At 40.9% G+C, this 22243-nt stretch overlaps 1 protein-coding gene across 3 annotated transcripts in view; it reads right to left on the bottom strand.

Annotated features, from left to right (window-relative positions):
• Nucleotides 1–22243, bottom strand: part of MAPK1 (mitogen-activated protein kinase 1) — a 64588-nt gene that overhangs the window by 21305 nt on the left and 21040 nt on the right. For all 3 annotated transcript variants that reach the window (XM_014547096.1, XM_005875499.2, XM_014547095.1), the window contains exons 3-6: nucleotides 20051–20240; nucleotides 10612–10728; nucleotides 8875–8989; nucleotides 8450–8581 (exon numbers count right to left, since the gene is read on the bottom strand). In XM_014547096.1, coding sequence (XP_014402582.1) covers nucleotides 8450–8581; nucleotides 8875–8989; nucleotides 10612–10728; nucleotides 20051–20240 — 554 coding nt within the window. The remainder of the gene's footprint in view (nucleotides 1–8449; nucleotides 8582–8874; nucleotides 8990–10611; nucleotides 10729–20050; nucleotides 20241–22243) is intronic.

Raw genomic sequence — 22243 nt, 5'->3', positions numbered from 1 at the left:
CCCTGCTCTGAGCCCGACCAGGGGCTGCACCTAGGGATTGGGCCTGCCCTCTGCCACCCAGGAGCAGGCCTAAGCCAGCAGGTCGTTATCTCCCGAGGGGTCCCAGACTGCGAGAGGGCACAGGCCGGGCTGAGGGACCCTCCCTTCCCCCTGAGTGCACAAATTTTTGTGCACCGGGCCTCTAGTATTAATATAAATAATAATTAATACGAATAATATTAATGATGAGCCTAACATTAAAAACTAATAATTTACTCAACCTTCCTAAATTACCCTGTGAGGGGGGAAATGCAATTTTCCCTAATTTGAGATGAAGAAATTGTGAAATAGAGGTTAAATAACTTGCCCAAAGTGAAAGACCTGAGGTGGTGGAGCTTGTTTGAACTCAGGAGCCTGACTCCAGAGCACACAACTTAACTACTATGCTGTGCTGCCTTCAAAATGACAGAACAGGGCTCCTTTAAAGCTTATTCAGTTTAGAACATTTTATACCTATTGTCCACACCTGTTCCATCTAATCTATTTTAAGTTTTAAAACTTTCATGTGATCAAATCTACTATTTTTCCTTTATGTTTGTTTTTTTTTAGGAAGATAGTCATTCTCCATGCAGAGATCAGAAAAAAATATTGACTACTCTAAATACTTGTTAGTTTCTAATGGTATGACTTTTAGAAAAAAGTATTTAATCATTAATTTTTTGGATTTATTTTGATGTGTGAGTAATAATTTAAACTGATTTTCTTCCAAGTAGCTATTCAGCTAGCCCAGCACCATCTGCTGAATAATAATAATTTCTTCCCCCTCAAGATTTGAGAGAATCTGAAGCTCGATCCCTTTGAAGAAAAATCTGTATTACTGCTGGTTCAAGGGATTCAGCAATCAGAAATTTCTAACAAACATGTTAGAAATTCTCACTCTTAATTAAAGAAAAAACAAATTAAATGCCACTTCTCCCCCATTTAGTTGGCAGACCCAAAAGTTCAATACCCAGCCAGAATTGCTGGAACAAAAGACATGTGACAGAATTGCCAAATTGTCCTCCAGGGAGAATCAACCAATTTACACCCCACCAGCTGTCTCTGAGAACATCGTTTCCCCACAGCCTTGACCACACAGTGGGCTATCAAACTTATTGATGCTTATTACTGTGATGAGTGGGGGGAAATGGAATTAATGACTTTTCTTTCTTTTTATTTTGCCAGACTAGATTTTTTTTTAATCCAAGTAAACGTTGTTTATAATATAAGAACACAAACACTGAAAGTAAAATCATGAGAATAAAATATGCCAAGCAAATACAAACTAGAAGAAAGATGGTGTGTCCATACTAATTCAAACTAAATAAATTGTGAAGCAAAGCATTAACTAGACAGAAAAAGGGTTAATTACTACACAGTGATAGTTTCAAACCACGGGAAAGACACAAGACTTCTAAATGTGTATACATGTACAGCTTTAACATCTAAATACCATCTAGGGCAGTGGTTCTCAACCTTCTGGCCCTTTAAATACAGTTTCTCATGTTGTGACCCAACCATAAAATTATTTTCGTCACTACTTCATAACTGTAATGTTGCTACTGTTATGAATTGTAATGTAAATATCTGATATGCAGGATGGTCTTAGGCGACCCCTGTGAAAGGGTCGTTCGACTGCCAAAGGGGTCGTGACCCACAGGTTGAGAACCGCTGATCTAGGGCAACCACTAAAAGAATAAACATATAAGACAATTTTCAAACGAGTAAAAGGAAAAATGAAAGAATGTATAAAAAAAGTACTTCCATCTAATGATGGATACATGTCATTATACATTTGACCAAATCCATGGAATGTACAACACTGATAGTAGTAAACATAATGTAAACCATGGACTTTGTATGCTTAAGATGTTTCAGTATAGGTTCACCAATTGTAATAAATGTACTGTCCTGGTAGGGGATGTGGATAATGGGGGCTCGGGGGAAAGGTATGTGGAAAATCTCTCTCTCTCCCTCAATTTTGCTGTGAACTTTAAACAGCTCTAAAAAAAGATAAACGTTTAATCTAAAACAATAAACCAGAGATAAAAGACAAAAAAATAGCAAATATACCTAAATAATGAGTGTAAAAAAACAAAACCCACAAGAATAGCAGGGGGAAAATAGCACTAAAATCAATCCAAAAGATGGCAAGAAAGGAGAAATGAATGAGAAATAGAAAAATAGAAAGTACAAAATACAATTTATTTAGAAATAAATCTAAATACTTAGTAAACACAGTAAATACAAAGCCTGAAGGAACTGCTAGAAGATACTGATAAATCCATCATCAGGTAGGAGATTTTGACATACTTGTCTAAGTTATTGATATATCCAGCAGACAAAATTATTAGAAAGGCTTGAAAAACACAATTAAAGGCTGATTTAGCCCTAGCTGGTTTGGCTCAGTGGATAGAGCATCGGCACTTGTATGTAAGGGTTCCAGGTTCGATTCCGGTCAAGGGCACATACCTTGGTTGCAGATTCCCCAGTCCTGTCGGGGTGCATGCAGGAGGCAACCAATTGATGTGTGTCTCACATTGATGTCTCTGTCTCTCACTCTCCCTTCCAAGCTCTAAAACAATGAAAAAATATCCTTGAGTAAGGATTAACAACAAAACAAAAAATAAAGAAAAAGATTGAGCTAATGAACACACACAGAATAGTGCATCCCCTGAATGGGGAATATACTCTTTTCAGACACCCATGGAATATTTACAAAAAACTGATTAGCTGCTAGGCTGTAAAGCAAGTCTCAAGAAATAGTAGTTTTGTATGATCACTTTTTCTGACAATTATGCAAAAGGAAATTAGTAACAAAAATGGAACCAGTAAAAAAGCACATGTTTGGAAAATGAAAACACATTTCTAAACAATTCATGGATCAAATAAAAATAACAATGAAAATAAAAATTTAGAAATGATGGATAACAAAAAAATACTACATATCCAAACTTGTGGGATGCAGCTAACATAGTTAGAATGAAGGTTCTGGTTTTGAATTAGCTATGTCTCCAACTTAAGAAATGAGAAAATAATAGAAAAACACACAACACACACACACACACACACACACACACACGAAGGAAAAGCATGATTTCCAGGGTGACCCTGTACTAGGGAATTGACATCTGATGGGTATCTTAAAGTCACCTATTTCCTCTCCTAGAGTAGGTCTTGGGAGTCCCACACCAAGGCACTAAGGGTTGTATGGCTCTTGCAGGTTGCAGAGTGGACGTCAGAAGTATTGACCCTGCAGTGGGTGGATTTAAGGGCTTAAAAAGGAAGGTGCCTGGTGCACTCCCAGGTCTTTCTGACCGTGGCAGGTAAAGCAGTTACAGGTGTGACAGCTGCATAAGCTGGCTGATCCTCTGGCCCAGGAGTATCTAACGTACCCTCTGCAAATTGGGCCAAAGCAAGAAAAGAACAGCATTTCTTGAGTCTCTTTACCTTCTGCTTTTTTCTTTTCCTTTTCTTTAAGTTCCATCTCAAGACAGGCAAGGAGAATAAGGAGAAAGTCACCAACCAAAGTGGGTGAGTGTGCACATGAAGCAGAGCACCTCTTTGGGGGCCCAGGGTCAATGATGACCCATTTGAACTCTGTGGAGACCATTTGTCAGGGAAAGGGAATTCCCCACAAAACAAAAAGAAATGGGAACTCAGGTTCCCAGGCCAAGAGCTCTGCAGTTTCTATGGACCAGAGAGAAGACAATTATTCTCGCAGAGGCAGACCCAGCAGGAACCAAAGGTACCCGTCTCCTCCATCTGCAGGGGAGTAGTACCCCCTCTTGTGCTCATTCTGTAACAAGCCTCTGCAGAATTCATTGAAGTATTTTAAAACCAGTGGAGAAAAATCAGTCCATATGTTTAGACTAACCATGCATGCAAACCAAGAAATAAATATAAAGGAGGAGGAAGTAGAGAACAAAACAACAAAATTAAGCTTTGAGTGAATGTCTAATAAACTTGACATTTTAAATAGGCACCTTGAAATTTCCATGTGCTGGTGACAATGATAATAATTGAATGCATAAGAGATAAGTCTATTAAAAATAGTAACTAAAGCTGTTGAGAGCTTTAAAATTCAGATTTTTGTTTTAAATTCAAGGTTTGTGGCCCCTCCTCACTGCAGCCCTGCATCTGGTGAGGCTATGGAGGGACCTAGCTGGGAAGCCCACCAAACCTCTGCTGGGGGCTGGGCCACAGGTATCAGGATCCCTAGGGGCAGGCCCTTTTGGTTTTAGGGAGCTCTTCTGTAAGAGAGTCCCCCTGTTTGTGAGGCCCAGAAGCAGTCACATAGAGCTCCCTTTTCCAGTCCAGGGCCGGAAGGAAATATAAAGTCCTTTCCTTTTGTTAGAGGTTTCATTTACATAACATAAAATTTGCCATTTTAAAGCATACATTTCATTGGCACTCAGTGCAATCACAATGTTGTGCAATTACCTGATATATCAAGTTCCAAACTGTGTTGTTTTTTTAAAAATTATTTTATTATTTATCTATTTGTTTTTCAACATTTTTTTTTAATCCTCACCCGAGGGTATTTTCCATTGATTTTTAGAGAGAGTGGAAGAGAGAGGGAAAGACAGAGAGAAATATCGGTATGAGAGAAACATCGATTGGTTGCACTTGCCCTGGAGCCTGCAACTGAGGTATGTGGCCTTAACCGGAATTGAACCCGGGACCCTTCAGTCTGCAGTTGACGCTCTATCCACTGAGCCAAACTGGCTAGGGCCCAAACTGTGTTTTATCATCCCCAAAAGAACACCCTGTGCCCAGTCAACAGCCACTCCCACTCTCCCCGCCTCCCAGCCCCGGGCAACCACCATTCTGCATCCTATTTCTATGGATTGACCTATTTTGGATATTTCGTATAAACTGAATCATGTAATATGTGATCTTTCATGCTTGGCTTCTTTCACATAACATGTTTTCAAGGTTAATCCACGCTATTACATTTATCAGTACTTCATTCTTTTTTTATGCCTGAGTAGTATTATATTGTAGGTGTATACTACATTTTGTTTATCCATTCATCCTTTGATGGGTCAAAGGTGCTTTGGGGAGGTGCCCTGTGCTCATATTCTTTAAGTGGCTAGGAGATTATGAACATAATTCAGTGCCAGCTATATAATAATAACCATCCAATCAGAAATCCTGGTTCAGAATACTTTAGAACTCTAGCTTTTTTTTTTTTTTAATTATTAATTGTTGAAAGGATTACATATGTCTGTCTCCTTTTGCCCCCATTGATCTCTCTCAGCCCGCTCCCGCCCCCCAGCACAGAATTCTAACTTTTTAAGTTTAGGAAAGGATTGTTGAATGGATGGATTGAAAGATGGGTGGGTAAATGGCTCAGCAGATAAAAAAGTTGAGTGGTTACATTTATTTAAAGGGAAGAGCACTAAACTTAAAAGACTCCAGCTCCATGTTTGCCACAGAATAGCTCCCTTGCATATAATCACTTCACCTCTGTGTGCCTCCATTTTCTCACATGGAAAGCTAGGCTCTTAGACCAGATGGTTTCTTGTGATCCCAGGAGACCCCCCTCTCTGCAATAACCTCCTGGGATAGAGGGAATCCTGGCTGGCTGGGCTGAAGTATAGGTAGGTTACACAGAGGCAGAAAAATAGACCAGCTGATTTCGAGACAGATTCGTCTGACCTGGATATTCTATCATTGCTTCCCAATTTGAGTTGGGTTCATCAAAGGCTTTCTTCTTGACCTCATAGAGCCCCTTATCTTCCCATACCTAATTCCTACTACACCCCAGTCCTGCCTCATTGTCATACAATGTCCTTTAGATATTCTGCTCCAGTTGTCCCTACTAAAAGCTTTATTTTCCCAAATTTATGACTTTCTTTCTCTGGTAAAGCAATTGGACTCCCAAGGCCAGACTCTGGAGCTGGGAAGCTGAGAGGCTGACTTGCTTCACAGCCCAAGTTCTCCACAGGCCAGCACAGGTGCCTGAGCTGACTATTAGTGGAGGCCATTTCCCCACCCAATTACCACCAACTTGTGGGTTATTTTCTCCACAAACATGTGTGCAGCAAGTTGCCATAGAAATTAAAGTGATTTGTTGGCACTGGGATCCAGAAAATAAAGTATGAGCCAAGCTTAAAAATACTAGAGGTAAGGGAGGGATAGGGCTATCAAGAGACATGTGAAAGATTTTTTTCATGAAAGGTTGAGGAGGAAGCTTCTTGCATTACGGAGAAGCATCTCCATGATGGAGATGGTGCTGGAGAGGACAAGGCCTCTAGATACTGGACTTGACCCCACCGAGGCTGGCATTCATTGTCTGGTATGGGCACAAGAAACTCTTGAGGCTCTCTGTCCACTATTTCCTCCCCACTAATGAAGACTAACAACAATTTAGTTAGGCCATGTAATCTGACCCATTAGTATGCATGCATCTTCCCTAGATCAGAGGGCAGTTACGTTGGGCCATGAGTTGACCTCATAGATCACCGTGATAGTAACAAGCTAGGGGTGGCAATTGCTTTGACTTCAAATAATTTTTTTTTTCTTTTTGTGCCTAAGCTAGTCCTGAAGGACTGACCCTATTTCTGGAGAGCCTAGCCTAGTCTCAAAGGGCCCAGCCCAGGCTGCAGGGTGGAGCCTAGCCCCAAAGAGCCCAGCCTAGCTCCAAAGAGAAGAGCCGAACCTAGTCCTGAATAGCCAAACCCAGTCTCGAAGGGCAGAGCCTAGCCCTGAACAGCTGAAGCCAGTTCAGAAGGGCAGAGTGTAGCCCAGAAGAGCAGAGTCCAGACCCGAAGGGCAGAGCCTAGCCTGGAAAGGTGGAGTTTAGCCCATAAGAGCCCAGCCAAGGCCTAAGAGCCGAATCTAGTCCCAAAGGGCAGAGCCTAGCGCTCCCCTCAACCCCCCGAATTAATGACTTTTAATGTTCATATCTCATATAATGAATAAAAATGAGTACCTTTCATTTCCCTATATTTATGAGACAATTACATTTCCTTTTTGTGAACTATCATTAACTAGACTTAAAAGTGCTTATGTTTCAGCTGGAAAAGTTTTAATTTCTTGAGTTCCCGGAGAGCTTCCATTCATTTCTTTATGTCATTTTCATATAAATCTAGGCTCTTAATCTGTCTTACTGCTGTTTTATGTCCAAGGTCTTAGAACCCTTGATGGCACAGATAGACACTTAGATCTATTTATTAGATAAACAAATGTATGTTACAGTAAAAAAACTAGAAACAATCTGTAGGCAGATTAAATATGGCCACAAATTATTTATAGCTCCTCCCATCTATAGGTAGATTAATTTCCCCACCCCTTGAATCTGTGGTAACCTTGTGATTTGCTCTGACCATTACACTGTGCACAAGTGTCTGCTGTTCTGAGACCTGACCTTGAGAGACCTTGCAGCTTCTGCTCTGGCTCCTTTAGAATATTTCCACCATCATGAAGAGCCCAGTCTGTTCTACTATAGGATGAGAGGCAAACCAAATGCAAGATGTTATAAGGCCACCTTAGACTATACAAGTTGAGGTGAATAGAGCAGACCCACCCACCTGTGTACACCCAGCCTAATGGTCTCATAAACATATATGTGGTGGTTGTCTTAAGGCCCCAAGTTGTGGTGTGGTGTGGTGTTTGTTATGCAGCAATAAATACTGATGTAAACTTCAATGTCCAATACGTGACTAGCTAAAGACATTATGGGTCATCCCTACCAGGGAACACTCTGTAGTTATAACTTCAGATTTGGAAAGATGTCCAAGATACATAAATTAAAAAGTTTCAGTCTTGAGATCTCAAAATTTAGACCTACAAATGCCAGTGGTCTAGACATTCGCACAACCCTATTACTACTATAATACAGGTACTATTACTAACCCTATTTTATAAATGGGAAAACTGAGTCCCAGAGAGGTTAAGTAGTTGTCCAAAGTTCAGATAGCTAGTTAAGTTGCTGAGCTATGGATTGAACCTAAAGGCTGCAAAGCCTGTGCTCTTAACACATGATGCTGTACTGTTGACTCTAGCACTGCCAACTCCATATCTCCACTTTATTCTATTTATAGTCTTTACCTGCTTCATTGTATTAATCCAAAACCTGCATTTCAACATTAATTTTCTGAATTTTAGTGGTGTCAATTATTATCTGAGGAGACCAATCTCAGAAGTTTATAACCTTAACATAAGGAAAATCAGCTAAAAAAAAAAAAAAAAAAAAAACAAAAAAAAAAAAAAAAAAAAAAAAAAGGCCTTACACATATTCTTATATAAAACATGTCTATAGGAAAGAGTAAGAAAACAAACAGGAGCGAAGCCTGAGAGCAATAAGTAGGCATTATCCAGTAGGCTAACTTTACAGGCTAGTGACCTAATGATTTAACAAATAAAACAAACACAAAAACAGGAAGCTAAACTTAAGAAAAATAATCAACAAAATAATATTTACCTTTGGAATCAGCATTTGGGAACAGCCTGTTCCATGGCACCTTATTTTTGTGTGGGAGAGAAAGCAAATAGTTTCTAGCTTTTAGGTTGATTATGCAGTTCAGGTCTTCCTGTGATGGGGATCCAAGAATACCTATTAGATAAAATAAATACCTTTTAATTATCAAGACCAAAGTAAACTGACCACACACCATCAGCTGTAGGGCAGAATGGACTTTGATAATTAATGTCTTCTCATACCACCTTGCCAATACTTACCTTTCTTATTAACAAGTTTTTTTACAAGGGTCTTATCATTTTGAATCAAGGACCATTAAAAACTCATGTCTGTCATAGGTGAAAGAGCTGTTAAAACTCTTAATTTAATGAAATGACTCTGATATAAACTGATGAAATGAATAAATCTAGTCCCCAATGAGCTCTTACCCAGAATGTGGTTCAGCTGGTCAAGGTAATGCTTCCCTGGGAAGATGGGCCTGTTGGAGAGCATCTCTGCCAGAATGCAGCCTACAGACCAAATATCAATGGACTTGGTATAGCCCTGCAATAGGAAGGGAGAAAAGATGGAAAATGGTATCTGGCGTTACAAGACAAAACGAGATCTTCCTACATGACAGGCACATGATTGTCAGGAGTTTTAGCCTCTCCTTTGGCTCTATAATTCAAAAATAAATGAAGAAGATAGAGAAACCAATAATAATTTTGTTTTCTTAAAGGATGTTGAACAACCAAGAGTACTTAATCTTATTGATCTTCAAAGTTGATCATGTTATTATGAAATAAGAATTTCCAAAGTATACTTCATTCTTTTCAAATAATTTGAGAGAAAAAATTAGCATCCTTAGAAATTGAAGCTAGAAACAAGAAAAAGCAATTACACCTATTAGTTTAGAACATTCGTAGCCTATTAACTCATTTTGGAAACTTGGAAACTAACTCAAAAGGGGCACTGTTACACTTATAGAATATTTTTATCCATTTTGCAAATCATTTTTTAAAAAGTCAAGCTGAAGCCCGACCAGTGCGGCTCAGTGGTTGAGCATCACCATGAACCAGGCGTTCAACGGTTCAATTACTAGTCAGGGCACATGCCCAGGTTGTGGGCTCAATCCCCAATAGGGGGCATGCAGGAGACAGCCAATCAATGATTCTCTCATCATTGGTGTTTCTATCCCTCTCTCCCTCTCCCTTCCTCTCTCTGAAATCAATAAAAAAAAACACACCCCAAAACCCCACAACACCCCCCCTGAATCTCAATCTCCACAGAAGCTCTCAATGCTTTCCACCTGTTTCATAAGCCTAACAAAGATATCATACTTTCCTTTTCCTTGCTTTTATATATTTATTCAATCAATTATTTTTTCTGACCAAGATTCAGACTTCTAAGAAGAGTTTGCCTGTGAACTGGATGCACTCTTCCACAGCCACTTGGAGATCAGAGGAACACATGTCATTTGGAAACAGGATTATATAATTTTAAAGAATCCATAGCAGTTCTTATCCTTTCCACACCTATGTTTTCTCCAAATTATATTGTAATTTTGCTGAAGAGTCATTCTTTTTTATCAGCTAAATCTGATAACCTCTAACACCAACCCAGCCTACACTCAGCAGTGGCAGCAGCAGGTGTAAAAGCTGTCAGAGCCCTAGCCCGTTTGGTACAGTGGATAGAGCATCGGCCTGTGGATTGAAGGGTCCTGGGTTCGATTCCAGTCAAGGGCACATACCTTGATTGCAGGATCCTCCCGGCCTGGGCCCTGGTCGGGGCTCACGCAGGAGGCAACCAATCAATGTGTTTCTCTCACATCGATGTTTCTCTCTGTCTTTCCCTCTCTCTTCCACTCTCCCTAAAAATCAATGAAAAAAATCCTCAGGTGAAGATTAACAACAACAACAAAAAAGCTGCCACGGGTGGAACATCCGTAGAGCTGAGCAAAGACAAAGACCAATTATTGTAACAGTGACCAGAGAGGCACACTCTCCAACTCTTACACGTCAGCACTACTCCAGCCGAGGCCAAAATCCAGGGCCCAGAGTTCAATGCTGAACAGAAGATTATGACAGCACATTGGTTCTGCCCAAACAGGCCAAGACTGAACCCAAGTGGAAACAGGTTTACTGAGAGGGAGGCTTTTTTTCTTTATATGCAAACTTGCTCCTTACCTTGGAATTCAACATAATTTCTGGAGCCCTGTACCAACGTGTGGCTACATACTCTGTCAGGAACCCTGTGTGATCATGGTCTGGATCTGCAACGCGGGCCAAGCCAAAATCACAGATCTAAGAGAGAGAGAGAAAAAAAGGTCACCTTAGAGATTCTAACCAATTTAATATTAATATGTCATAAAATAAAAAAGATAATAGCAATAATATCAGTAATAAGTAGTTACTACTATTACTATGTGGCAGGTACTTTGCTGGGAATTCTACATATTCATTCTTATTTTATTCTCACAACCTGAAGGCAGTGATGACAACCCACGTTAGAGACAAGGAACAGGCTGAAGGAGTCTGTAATAGGACACATTTTAAGAAGCATCCCACCTTTCATTATCTGCTTATTCCACAACAATCTCATTTAGGTTGTTTGACAAAAACTGTCGTGAGGAAAAATAAAGTCACCAAAAACCACCCAGGATCCTTTCTAGGTCCCCACCTGCTGGCACTCCCAGGATCATCATTGCTAAAATCAGCTCCTCAACCTGCACTTCTACTTCTCAGACTTCACTTCCTGCTATTCTTCCACCTGTTCCATAAATGTAGGCATTTCCAAAGATTCTTTCCACTTTCCTCGCAGACAAATTCATTCCCAAAGCTTTAAAGAGGCTTCATATACTGAAGTCAAATCATTTTTCCCTTAATATCCAGCTTCTTATTTCTCCTGACTCACAAAAAGTACTGCTGGTCCTCCATCACCTGGCCATTTCATATTTGATGCTATTCCACACTCCAATGTACATAAAATATAACTGTAATATACTTAGTCCAATACAATTGCATGATAAATAACCCAAGAAAGAGAGAAGCATGTTAACAACGACAGGTCAAAGTATAGAAGGCAGCCTGGAAGACAGAGACTAATTTGGAGGGTTACTGCTTTAATTCAGCTAAGAACTGATAAAGGCCTGCACTCAGGCCATAAAATGGAGACAAGAGGAAGAGACATTAAAAAAAAAAAAAAAAAGGAGGAAGGGGCATGCCTAAGAGATATACATAGGGCTTAAATGAACATTAATCTCTGTTTAGATATTCCATGTAGAGTGCCTCAATAATTCAGAAAAATACAGAAAGCTCCCATCCACCTCACAAATGTCTTCCCATAGCCTTGGACAATAGCATTGTCTTGTAGCACCCCTGATCCCACAGGCCCTGCTGCTTGCTTCAACTGTAGCATTCAAGGAGAGTTACATATCTGTGTTTCATAATTTCCATCTTTTGACATATTGTCACTGTATCTTCAAAAAGAGCAAATAGCACATCTGCTTCTCCAGTTACTCTTCCCAAGGCCACTTTCTTTTTTTTTTTAAATATATTTTATTGATTTTTTTACAGAGAGGAAGGGAGAGGGATAGAGAGTTAGAAACATCGATGAGAGAGAAACATCGATCAGCTGCCTCCTGCACACCCCCTACTGGGGATGTGCCCGCAACCAAGGTACATGCCCTTGACCAGAATCGAACCTGGGACCCTTGAGTCCGCAGGCCGACGCTGTATCCACTGAGCCAAACCGGTTAGGGCAAGGCCACTTTCTATGTGTGCTCTCACAGAGTTGCATGGTGATGAAGTCCTGGGTCCTGCTCCAAAGCTCTGACAGCTAACTCCAGTCACTGTACTCACCGTTCTCACCTTTCAAAACTGACGTGCTTGCCAATGCCAATACACCCCTGACACCCATGGGCCTGTTAGAGGATCTAGTTGATAAATGGCCATAAGTGTTTTAACTTTGGCTTGACTTGAGACTTTCATGTACCTGCACCCTAATTTTAGAGCCTTTTCTACCAATACCTGTGAAACAAACTGCAGGAAGCCACCTCAGTACTTGTACCCATGAGGTTCACTAGCAACACGATCCCATTTGGCACGATTTCCAACTTAGAGAAGCAATGAATGATTGATGTCTTCTTACATATGAAGGAGAATCCTCTATGCTATTCAGAGCCTCACCTACCATGCTGGACTACCACCGACCCATTTCAATTGTGTGTGGCTCGAACTTCTTAATACATCTGTGACCCATCGTTTCTCTCTTTTTTAGAGCTAACACTCTATCTTCTAACTCAGCCTGCTTTCTGTAGTGTAAATGGATTCCTGAAGCCACATTCTGAATTGTGCAGAGAAGAAATACTGCATCTTGTCAGCAGCAAAAAACTAGCATAAGTCTGAGATCATGACCACAGATACTACACTAGCATCACATAGACTGGATGGATCTAGACTTGATACACAGCTTTCCGTGGGTCTGTTGAATCACAAAACAAATCCCAGATAGATTTTTTTTAAAACCAGAAAAGAAATTCACAGACCAATGAGGTTATGTGTCACCACACTCCTCTGGACTTAGCAAAAGCTAGTCTCCCTGCCTGCAATCTAATTCATTCTCTAAATCTTACCTAAGTGTCATTTCTAAAATGTAAGTCACCTCTCTGGTTCAAAAACCTTTTAACCTTTGCATACTGAATGAAGCCCATATTCTTTAAGCATGACTTTCAAGGCCATTCACTGTCCTTATCTCGTCTCTCCCATTGCCATCTTTGTCTCAGACCTGCTCCTATTTACTCCAGACCATACTGACCATGCAATGCCCTTTCAACTGTGTGCCCTACCTACGCCATTCCTAACCTAAATACCCAGCTTGAAAGTTACTCTTCTGAGAAGTTTCCCAGGAGTCAGCACCACTTCCAAGAATTGCTCACTTTTCTGAACTCTTCTACTATCTTGTTAGAAGTTTATTATATGTAAGTACACAACCATAATCCATGATAGTTGTGCATATCCTTGTCTCCCAAGCAAGAATGTAAGTTGCACCCTAACCGGTTTGGCTCAGCGGATAGAGCATCGGCCTGTGGACTGAAGGGTCCCAGGTTCGATTCCGGTCAAGGGCATGTACCTTGGTTGCGGGCACATCCCTAGTAGGGAGTGTGCAGGAGGCAGCTGAATCGATGTTTCTAACTCTCTATCCCTCTCCCTTCCTTTCTGTAGAAAAATCAATAAAATATATATATTTTTTAAAAAGGGCATGTACCTGGGTTGCGGGCACATCCCCAGTTGGGGGTGTGCAGGAGGCAGCTGATCGATGTTTCTCTCTCATCGATGTTTCTAGCTCTCTATCTCTCTCCCTTCCTCTCTGTAAAAAAATCAATAAAATATATTTAAAAAATAAATAAATAAGAATGTAAGTTGCTAGAAAAAGGCAATACTTGACTTATTTTTTTAATATATTTTATTGATTTTTTACAGAGAGGAAGGGAGAATAGAGACTTAGAAACATCAATGAGAGAGAAACATCGATCAGCTGCCTCCTGCACACCCCCTACTGGGGATGTGCCCGCAACCAAGGTACATGCCCTTGACCGGAATCGAACCTGGGACCCTTGAGTCCACAGGCCGACACTCTATCCACTGAGCCACACCGGTTAGGGCTTGACTTACTTTTTATTCCCAAGTGTCCTATACATAGTGAGCTCTCAACATTTGATGAACAAATGCCTTACTTTAAATGTTTTAAGAAGCATAACAATTGGGGTGAATTAATTGGCAGACATTCTAGATCAGCAGGTCCTTGAATAACATCATTTTGTTATAATGTTGATAAGAAATTTAACTTTTGCTTATATCAATTAGACTATGGTAAAACCGGTTTCATTACACGTCATTTTGCATAAATTTGAAGAAAGCATCAATGACATTAAGCGAGGATTTACTGTATTTTCACAATAATGAATTAACAAGCTCTTAAAAATAAAAATCAGTGTAAAAGTTATCAGGCTAAAATATTAAATAATCTTGTTAATAAAATTACAGTGTTCAAAGTGGCAATATTAAGGAAGAAAAATTAAAAATTGGAATGAGCAGCATTCCTTCACTAGGAAAGACAACTGAACATATCACTATGCTGCAATACATGTTTCTTAAAGTTCAAAAGAAGGGTACAGTTGCTCCTCCTTGTCCTTTCCTTCCTGGAAATCCAGCCCAAAAGCTATTAGGTGGGATCAGGTGACCTAATGTTCTCTGTGGGGTGGAGAGAACTTCAGCAGCCCAGGGGGATATGTAGCATCCAAGTGGAGTTAAGAGTGGGCTCCAGACTGAGACATGGTCTAGGTGTGAGATGAAGAGGGAATCCATGTGGGTAGGTAGTGGTAGCCCAGGGGATTAGTCTGAGGAGGGTGAACAATGGATCCATGGATTATAGTGCACAAATCAACATTAGAGGTTGCAAAACGTAATTTTTCTAACTTTTATTATTCCTTTTGCATTTCCTGACTGGCATTCTTTTTTTTTAAAATATATTTTATTGATTTTTTACAGAGAGGAAGGGAGAGGGATAGAGTTAGAAACATCGATGAGAGAGAAACATCGATCAGCTGCCTCCTGAACACCCCCTACTGGGGATGTGCCCACAACCAAGGTGCATGCCCTTGACCGGAATCGAACCCGGGACCCTTCAGTCCACAGGCCAATGCTCTATCCACTGAGCCAAACCAGTCAGGGCTGGCATTCTTTTTAAAAAATGTATATATATTTATTAATTTCAGAAAGAAAGGGAGGAGAGATAGGAACATCAATGATGAGAGAGAATCCTTGATCAGCTGCCTCCTGCACGCCCCCTATTGGGGATCGAACCTGCAACCTGGGTATATGCCCTGACCAGGAATCACACAGGTGACCTCCTGGTTCCTGGGTCGAGACTCGAAACTGCTAAGCAACACCCGGCTGGGCCAATTTTAGAACATTTTTATAACTGTAAAAAGAAAGCTTGAACCCATTAGCAGTCTTCCCTATCCCACTGGTCCTCGGCAACCACTAATCTGTCTAGATTTTTCTGTTCTAGACATTTCATATAAATGGAACTATACAATATGTGGCCTTTTATGATTGGCTTTCACTTACAAAATAATGTTCATCCATGTTGTAGCATGTATCTGTGCTTCACTCCCTTGTATTCCATGTATGAATCTACCTCATTTTATTTTATCCATCATTTGGACATTTGAACTGTTTCTATATTTAGGCTATTTTGCTATGAATCTTCGTGTACTTTTTGTGTGGTCATGTTTCATTTCACTTAGGCATATACATAGGAGTGAAATCCTCACACTTACCTTACTTATTTTTTATTTATTTATTTTTAAAATATACTTTATTGATTTTTTTTTTTAAGAGAGAGGAAAGGAGAGGATAGAGTTAGAAACATCTATGAGAGAGAAACATGGATCAGCTGCCTTCTGCACACCCCTTACTGGAGATGTGCCCGAAACCGAGGTACAGGCCCTTGACCGGAATCGAACCTGGGACCCTTCAGTCCGCCGCTCTATCCACTGAGCCAAACTGGTTAGGGCTTATCTGACTTTAATTACAGCTATCCTACTTTGTATGAAGTGATATCTTATTGTGGTTTTGATTTGCATTTCCCTACTGACTAATATATTTATTGGACATTTGTATATTTTCTTTAGAGCAATGTCTATTCAGATCCTTTGCCCGTTTTTAAACTTGGTTATTTATCTTTTGGGGTTTTTTTTTTTTTGGTTATCTTTTAATTTTTGAATTGTAAGAGTTTATCATGCAGTCCAGGTATATCTTATTGAAATACATGATTTACAAACATTTTTTCTCATTTTGTGGGTTGTCTTTTCACTTTTTTGATGGTTTACTTTGTAGCACACGTTCCTAATCTTTTTTTTTTTTTATGGCTTTATTAATTTTAGAAAGAGAAGGAAAGAGAGAGAAACATCGATTGGTTGCCTCCTGTACGAATCCCAACTGGGGGCTGAACCCACAACAGGGGCATGTGCCCTAACTGGGAATGGAACCCGCACCCTTACTGTGCATGGGACAACACTTAGTCAACTGAGACACACCAGCCAGGGCACAAATTCCTAATCTTGATGAAATCCATTGTTTTTCTTTTGTTGCTTGTGCTTTTGGTGCCAATGTCTAAGAGGCTCTGCCTAATGCAAAATTGCAAAGATTTACTTCTATGTTTTCTAAATGGATTCTAGTTGTAGCTCTTAAATTTAGGTCTTTGATCCATTTTGAATTAATTTTTGCACATGATGTGAGGCGTGGCCCAATGTAATTCTTTTGCGTATGGCTATCCAATTGCTCCAGGACCATTTGTTGAATATTCTTTCCCCAATGAATGATCTTAGCATTCTTATCGAAAATCAGTTGATCATAAACCTATGGGTTTATTTATCGACTCTCAATTCTATTCCACTGATGAATATGACTACTCTTATGCCAACATCACACTTTTTTTTTTTTTATTACTCTATCTTTTTAGTAAAGCTTGAAATTAGGAAGTGTCTTTCAACTTTATTCTTTTGTAAGGTTGTTTTCGTTATTCTGGGTCTCTTGAATTTCCACATGCATTTCAGGAACAACCTGTTCATTTCTGCAAAAAAGCCAACCGGGGCTTTGATAGGGACTACATTAAATCTATAGATCACTTTGGGGAATATTAATACCTTAAAAGTATTAAGTCTTCCAATCTATGAATATGGTATATCTTTCCATTTATCGTCTTTTAATTTTTTTGCAGATAGGAAACACCTTTATTATTAGCCTTAATTCATTTATCATGTAGTGTACAACATGGATCCCATGTCCAGAGGAGCTGTATCAATCTTTCCTGGCTGTGGCTTGCCCCTCCAGTCCAGATGCCAGGCTTCTGTCCATCATACCAGGGAAGCAAACCCTACCTTCCCAGGAGTTCCTGGAGTGCTGAGGGTCAAGACTGTCCCAGGATTGTGTAAGACTGTCCTAGGATTAGAACTTCAGTCTCTCCCATCTTGGCTAGGGTTCTGAAGAAGACAAGGCAGGAGCCTGGATGATCAGTCATTGGTTTTATGATCATTAAAAAAAAAAAACAAAAACGTCTGAGAAGAGAAGCTGGGGTCCTTGGTCTGGGGAATCTCCTTGAGGCCCAAGCAGCTGTGTTTCCTTAAATTCTGCAGACCAGGCCATGGTGCCCCAGTATCCTGTCCACCCTGGAGCTATAGGGTCAACTGAAGGTACATTCTCCCGAACAGCAGCGTGTTTCAGATCAGAGTTTTACCCACCAGATGTATGAAGGACAGAGGAAGATGAGGTAGACGGTGACAGTGCAAGGTGGGAAGTCAGAGCAACAGGCGCCAATAGTACTGCGGCTGGGACAGGTACTGGGCCTGATGTACTCGGTAAGGGCCAAATGAGCCTTCTCCTGAAGGTTTTCCATGTGCACTGGGTCTGAGAGGCCCAAGGCATTGGGTGTGAACAGCGTGATGGCCTTGAGGCAGAGATACTTGGCTGAATCGACCTGCAGGTAGTACAGCTTTTCTACCTTTCCTGGAAGGTGCATATCCAGTCCATGAAGGCTACAGGGCAATGGGCATGGCATGCAGACCAGTGATGGCCAGCAGTGGCGCTGTGTGCAAGGGCAGTACAGCCTGTGATGCATCCACTGTAGCTCAGGTGCAGCAGTGCCACCTGGTGGGCCACCAGCAGGTCAGGGAAGAAGGGCCGATGGCACACCCAACTCCACCTTGCTGAAAGCAGCTCTGTTGCCTGCTCGCACACTTGTCCATGCCCAGTACCACATCCACCCCTGCTGCTGCCAGCACAGAGCCCAGAGCCCAGGAGTCTACCTGAGGATATCTAGGTCTTCTTCTTCTTTTTAAAATATATTTTTATTGATTTCAGAGAGGAAGGGAGAGGGAGAAACAGAAACATCAACAATGACAGAGAACCACCGAAGGCTGCCTCCTGCACAGGATTGAGTCCGCAATCTTGGCATCTGTCCTGACCGGGAATCAAACTATGACCTCCTGGTTCATAGGTTGACACTCAACCACTGAGCCACGCCAACCAGGCTCTAGGTTTTCTTGAATGCACATTAATTTTTATCAGACTGAATCCACATTCCTTTTTCTTACCTAAAACATCTGTAGATTTCCCTACTTATTTAGCTTTGCTACCTATTAAAATAGAAGTGTATATATATAGACTAGAGGCCTGGTGCACGAAATTCGTGCACTGGGGTGGGAGGGTTTCCTCAGCCCTGCCTGTGCCCTCGCACAGTCCAGGATCCCTCTCGCAGTCCAGGAGCCCTTGGGAGGATGTCCATCCACCTACTCACTGCTCTTTACTACTCAGCTCGCTACTTCTTAGCATTGCTGTGGAGGCAGGAGAGGCTCCCCCCACCGCCGCTGCACTCACCAGCCGTGAGCCCAGCTTCTGGCTAAGCAGCACTCTCCCTGTGGGAACGCACTGACCACCAGGGGGCAGCCCCTGTGTTGAGCGTCTGCCCCTGGTAGTCAGTGCACGTCATAGCGACTAGTCGTTCCGCCGTTCGGTCAATTTGCATATTAGCCTTTTATTATATAGGATATGCTGCTCATATTCAAGGAAATTCTCAGGACTGTAAAGGATCTAGAGTTTTCCTGCTTACTGAAAATGCCTTATTTGGGTATTAAAGTCATTGAGGTTTCCTGAGTATTCTTCTTATAAAATTTTTTTAAGAAAACAGTCACCAATGAAACAGATGATTATGTTAACTTACACATAATGCACATGATCCTACTTTTATATCCTTCCTATATAATAAAAGCCTAATATGCAAATTGACCAAATGCTGGAACAACCGGAACAACTGGTTGCTATGACACACACTGACCACTAGGGGGCAGACGCTCAACGCAGGAGCTGCCCCCTAGTGGTCAGTGCACTTCCACAGGGGGAGCACCGCTCAGCCAGAAGCCGGGCTCACAGCTGGCGAGTACAGTGGCGGTAGCCTCTTCTGCTTCCGTGGCAGTCGGACATCCCCTGAGGGCTCCTGGACTGTTCAAGCTGGGCTGAGAGACCCCCCCCCCCGGCCAGTGCACAAATTTCGTGCACCAGGCCTCTAGTATAAGCATAAAAGTACACATCATGGCCCAGCCCTTGTGGCTCAGTGGTTCAACGTCAACCTAGGAACCAAGGGGTCACGGTTTGATTCCCTGTCAGGGCACATGCCCAGGTTGCGGGCTGGATCCTCAGTAGGGGGCATGCAGGAGGCAGCTAATAGATGATGTTTTTCTCTCATTGATGTTTCTATCTCTCTATCTCCCTTCCTCTCTCTCTAAAAACCAAGAAACGTATATATTTTTTAAAGTACACATTATGTAAGAGCATAGAAAAAACTCTGTAAGAAAATACACTAATCTGTTATACTGGTTACCTCTGGAGAGGAAGGAACAATGGGATGGGAAAGAGAACTAGTACTCTTGAATTTTTTTTTTTTTGCCATAAAAATATTTTCACATATTTCTGGTATAATTTTAAATATGAGTAAGAATAAATAAAAACAGGCCCAGTAAAAGTTTTTTCAATATGTATCATCCTAAAAGTAAAGAACCTGCCTGACCTTGAGATCACAGGTGGTGTTGAGCAGCAGGTTGGAAGGTTTGAGGTCACGGTGCAGTACATTAGCTGAATGGATATATTTTAACCCTCTGAGGATCTGGTAAAGAAAATAGCAGATATGGTCGTTGCTGAGGTGTTGTGTCTTCAAGAGCTTGTAGAGATCTGTTTCCATGAGGTCCTGTACTATATATCTGTTTGGACAGGTTAAGGTAACACACCAAACAGCTGGTCACACTTAGCAAAGCACTGAAAACAAATGAACCCTTTCCTCAATCAGTTCATTATAACATCATGAGGACCATAAGGGAAATGAGAAACTGATGAAAACTTGAAATTCCTTTATGTAAGGAATCTGAAGTAGTTAATTCTTTTTTAGATCTTGTGAGACAAACAGCATTATATTTGCTTGATAATGACCTATTATTTGCCTACATTAAGACCTGAAACAGGCTGTTATGGAAATATTCACCAATCTTGAAATCCTAACTTCTTGGTCTCCGAGTTGTCCAACATCAAAAAGCCCCTCCAACGCTTGTTGGAAAGAGCTGGGTGAAGGTGGTGACCAGCAAGCATCATACACTCCTTTCTTTGGCCCAGCAACAACTTGTAATGTCACTGTTCTTCTACCTCCCTTCTTGTTCCCTTCTCCTCAAAAATCAACCATAAAACTTTTGGAAATACAGGCCTAAAACACACTGCTATTAAATTCAACCCTCAATCTATTTACTTGACTTTTTAATTAATGTTAAGATCCTAAATAAGACTATGAGAAAGGTGCTTGTGCTAGTTTTGTTTCTCTTGCTTTCTTTTCATGTATCTAAGCATCTATAACTTTAGCTATGGCTAAATTATTTACAGAAATTAAGTTATAAGCCTTTAGCTTTTTGTTGTTGTTCGTTAATCCTCACCTGAGGATATTTTTTCCATTGCTTTTTAGAGTAGAAAGGAGAGGTGGATGGGGAGGGAGAGAAAGAGAGAGAGAAAAAAAGAGAGAGAAACATCGATGTGAGAGATACATCAGTTGGTTATCTCTTGCACATGCCCCAACTAGGGCAGGGGATCGAACCCGAGATCCTTCATTGCACAGGCTGACACCCTAACCAGTGAGAAACACTGACCAAGGCAAGCCTTTAGCTTTTAACTTCACCATAATAGCATTTCATTAGTAATTATTTTGCATTTCTTTTATTTTTTATTAATCCTCACACAAGGCTATTTTTCCATTTTTAGGGAGAGTCAAAGAGAAAGGGAAAGACAGAGAAACGCCGATGTGAGAGAAACACATCGACTAGTTGCCTTCTGCATGAGCCCTTGACCAGGGCCTATGCTGAAAGTACGTGCCCTTGACCGAATCGAACCTGGGACCCTTTGGTCCGCAGGCTGACGCTCTATCCACTGAACCAAACCGGCTAGGGCTATTTTGCCTTTCCTTTATTCATTTCTGTGTTCATATTAATGTATGTCTCCTACAGATTCATGCTAGATGAGACATGACATGGGATTCAAATGAAACCTTACTTGCAAACTTGTTATCAGAAAGAGATTTGATTTTTATGGCAAAAGGTAAAACAAGACAACAGTTGGTAGGAGCAGAAGTTATTTCACTTAAAATATGTTACAACTTAGTGACAGAGCTATTTAAAAATGGAAAGGGCTGCCTAGAGATAGTGAGCTACCTCTCCCTGGAGGCGCAGAATGCAAATTAGGCAAGCTGGTAGGAATTCTGCACTAGCTGAAACTGTAACTTTTCTGGCAGATCCTCTTCAGTATATTTAATGCCTTTATCTTCCAAATATAGTCTTTGCCCAGGTAGCATCCTCTGGACCTCCTTAGTCCAGATTTCTAAATGTTGGTCCTAGTTAATTACATAATTTCAGAGGAGAGTCACCTTAAAGATCATGAGGGGCTAGTACAGCCGTGGGCAAACTACGGCCCGTTTGAAATGAATAAAACTAAAAAAAAAAAAAGACCGTACCCTTTTATGTAATGACGTTTACTTTGAATTTATATTAGTTCACACAAACACTCCATCCATGCTTTTGTTCCGGCCCTCCGGTCCAGTTTAAGAACCCATTGTGGCCCTCGAGTCAAAAAGTTTGCCCACCCCTGGACTAGTACCTTAATTTTAAAGATGAGAAAACGGAGACCTAAAGGTAAAATGACTTTGTCTAAGGTTAGGACTGTCTGGATCTGA

Source organism: Myotis brandtii, unplaced genomic scaffold (genome assembly GCF_000412655.1).
Source record: "Myotis brandtii unplaced genomic scaffold, ASM41265v1 scaffold463, whole genome shotgun sequence".
NCBI classification, from domain to species: domain Eukaryota; kingdom Metazoa; phylum Chordata; class Mammalia; order Chiroptera; family Vespertilionidae; genus Myotis; species Myotis brandtii.
Note: the sequence above shows the minus strand (reverse complement) of the source record. Positions and strands in the feature narration are given on the sequence as shown.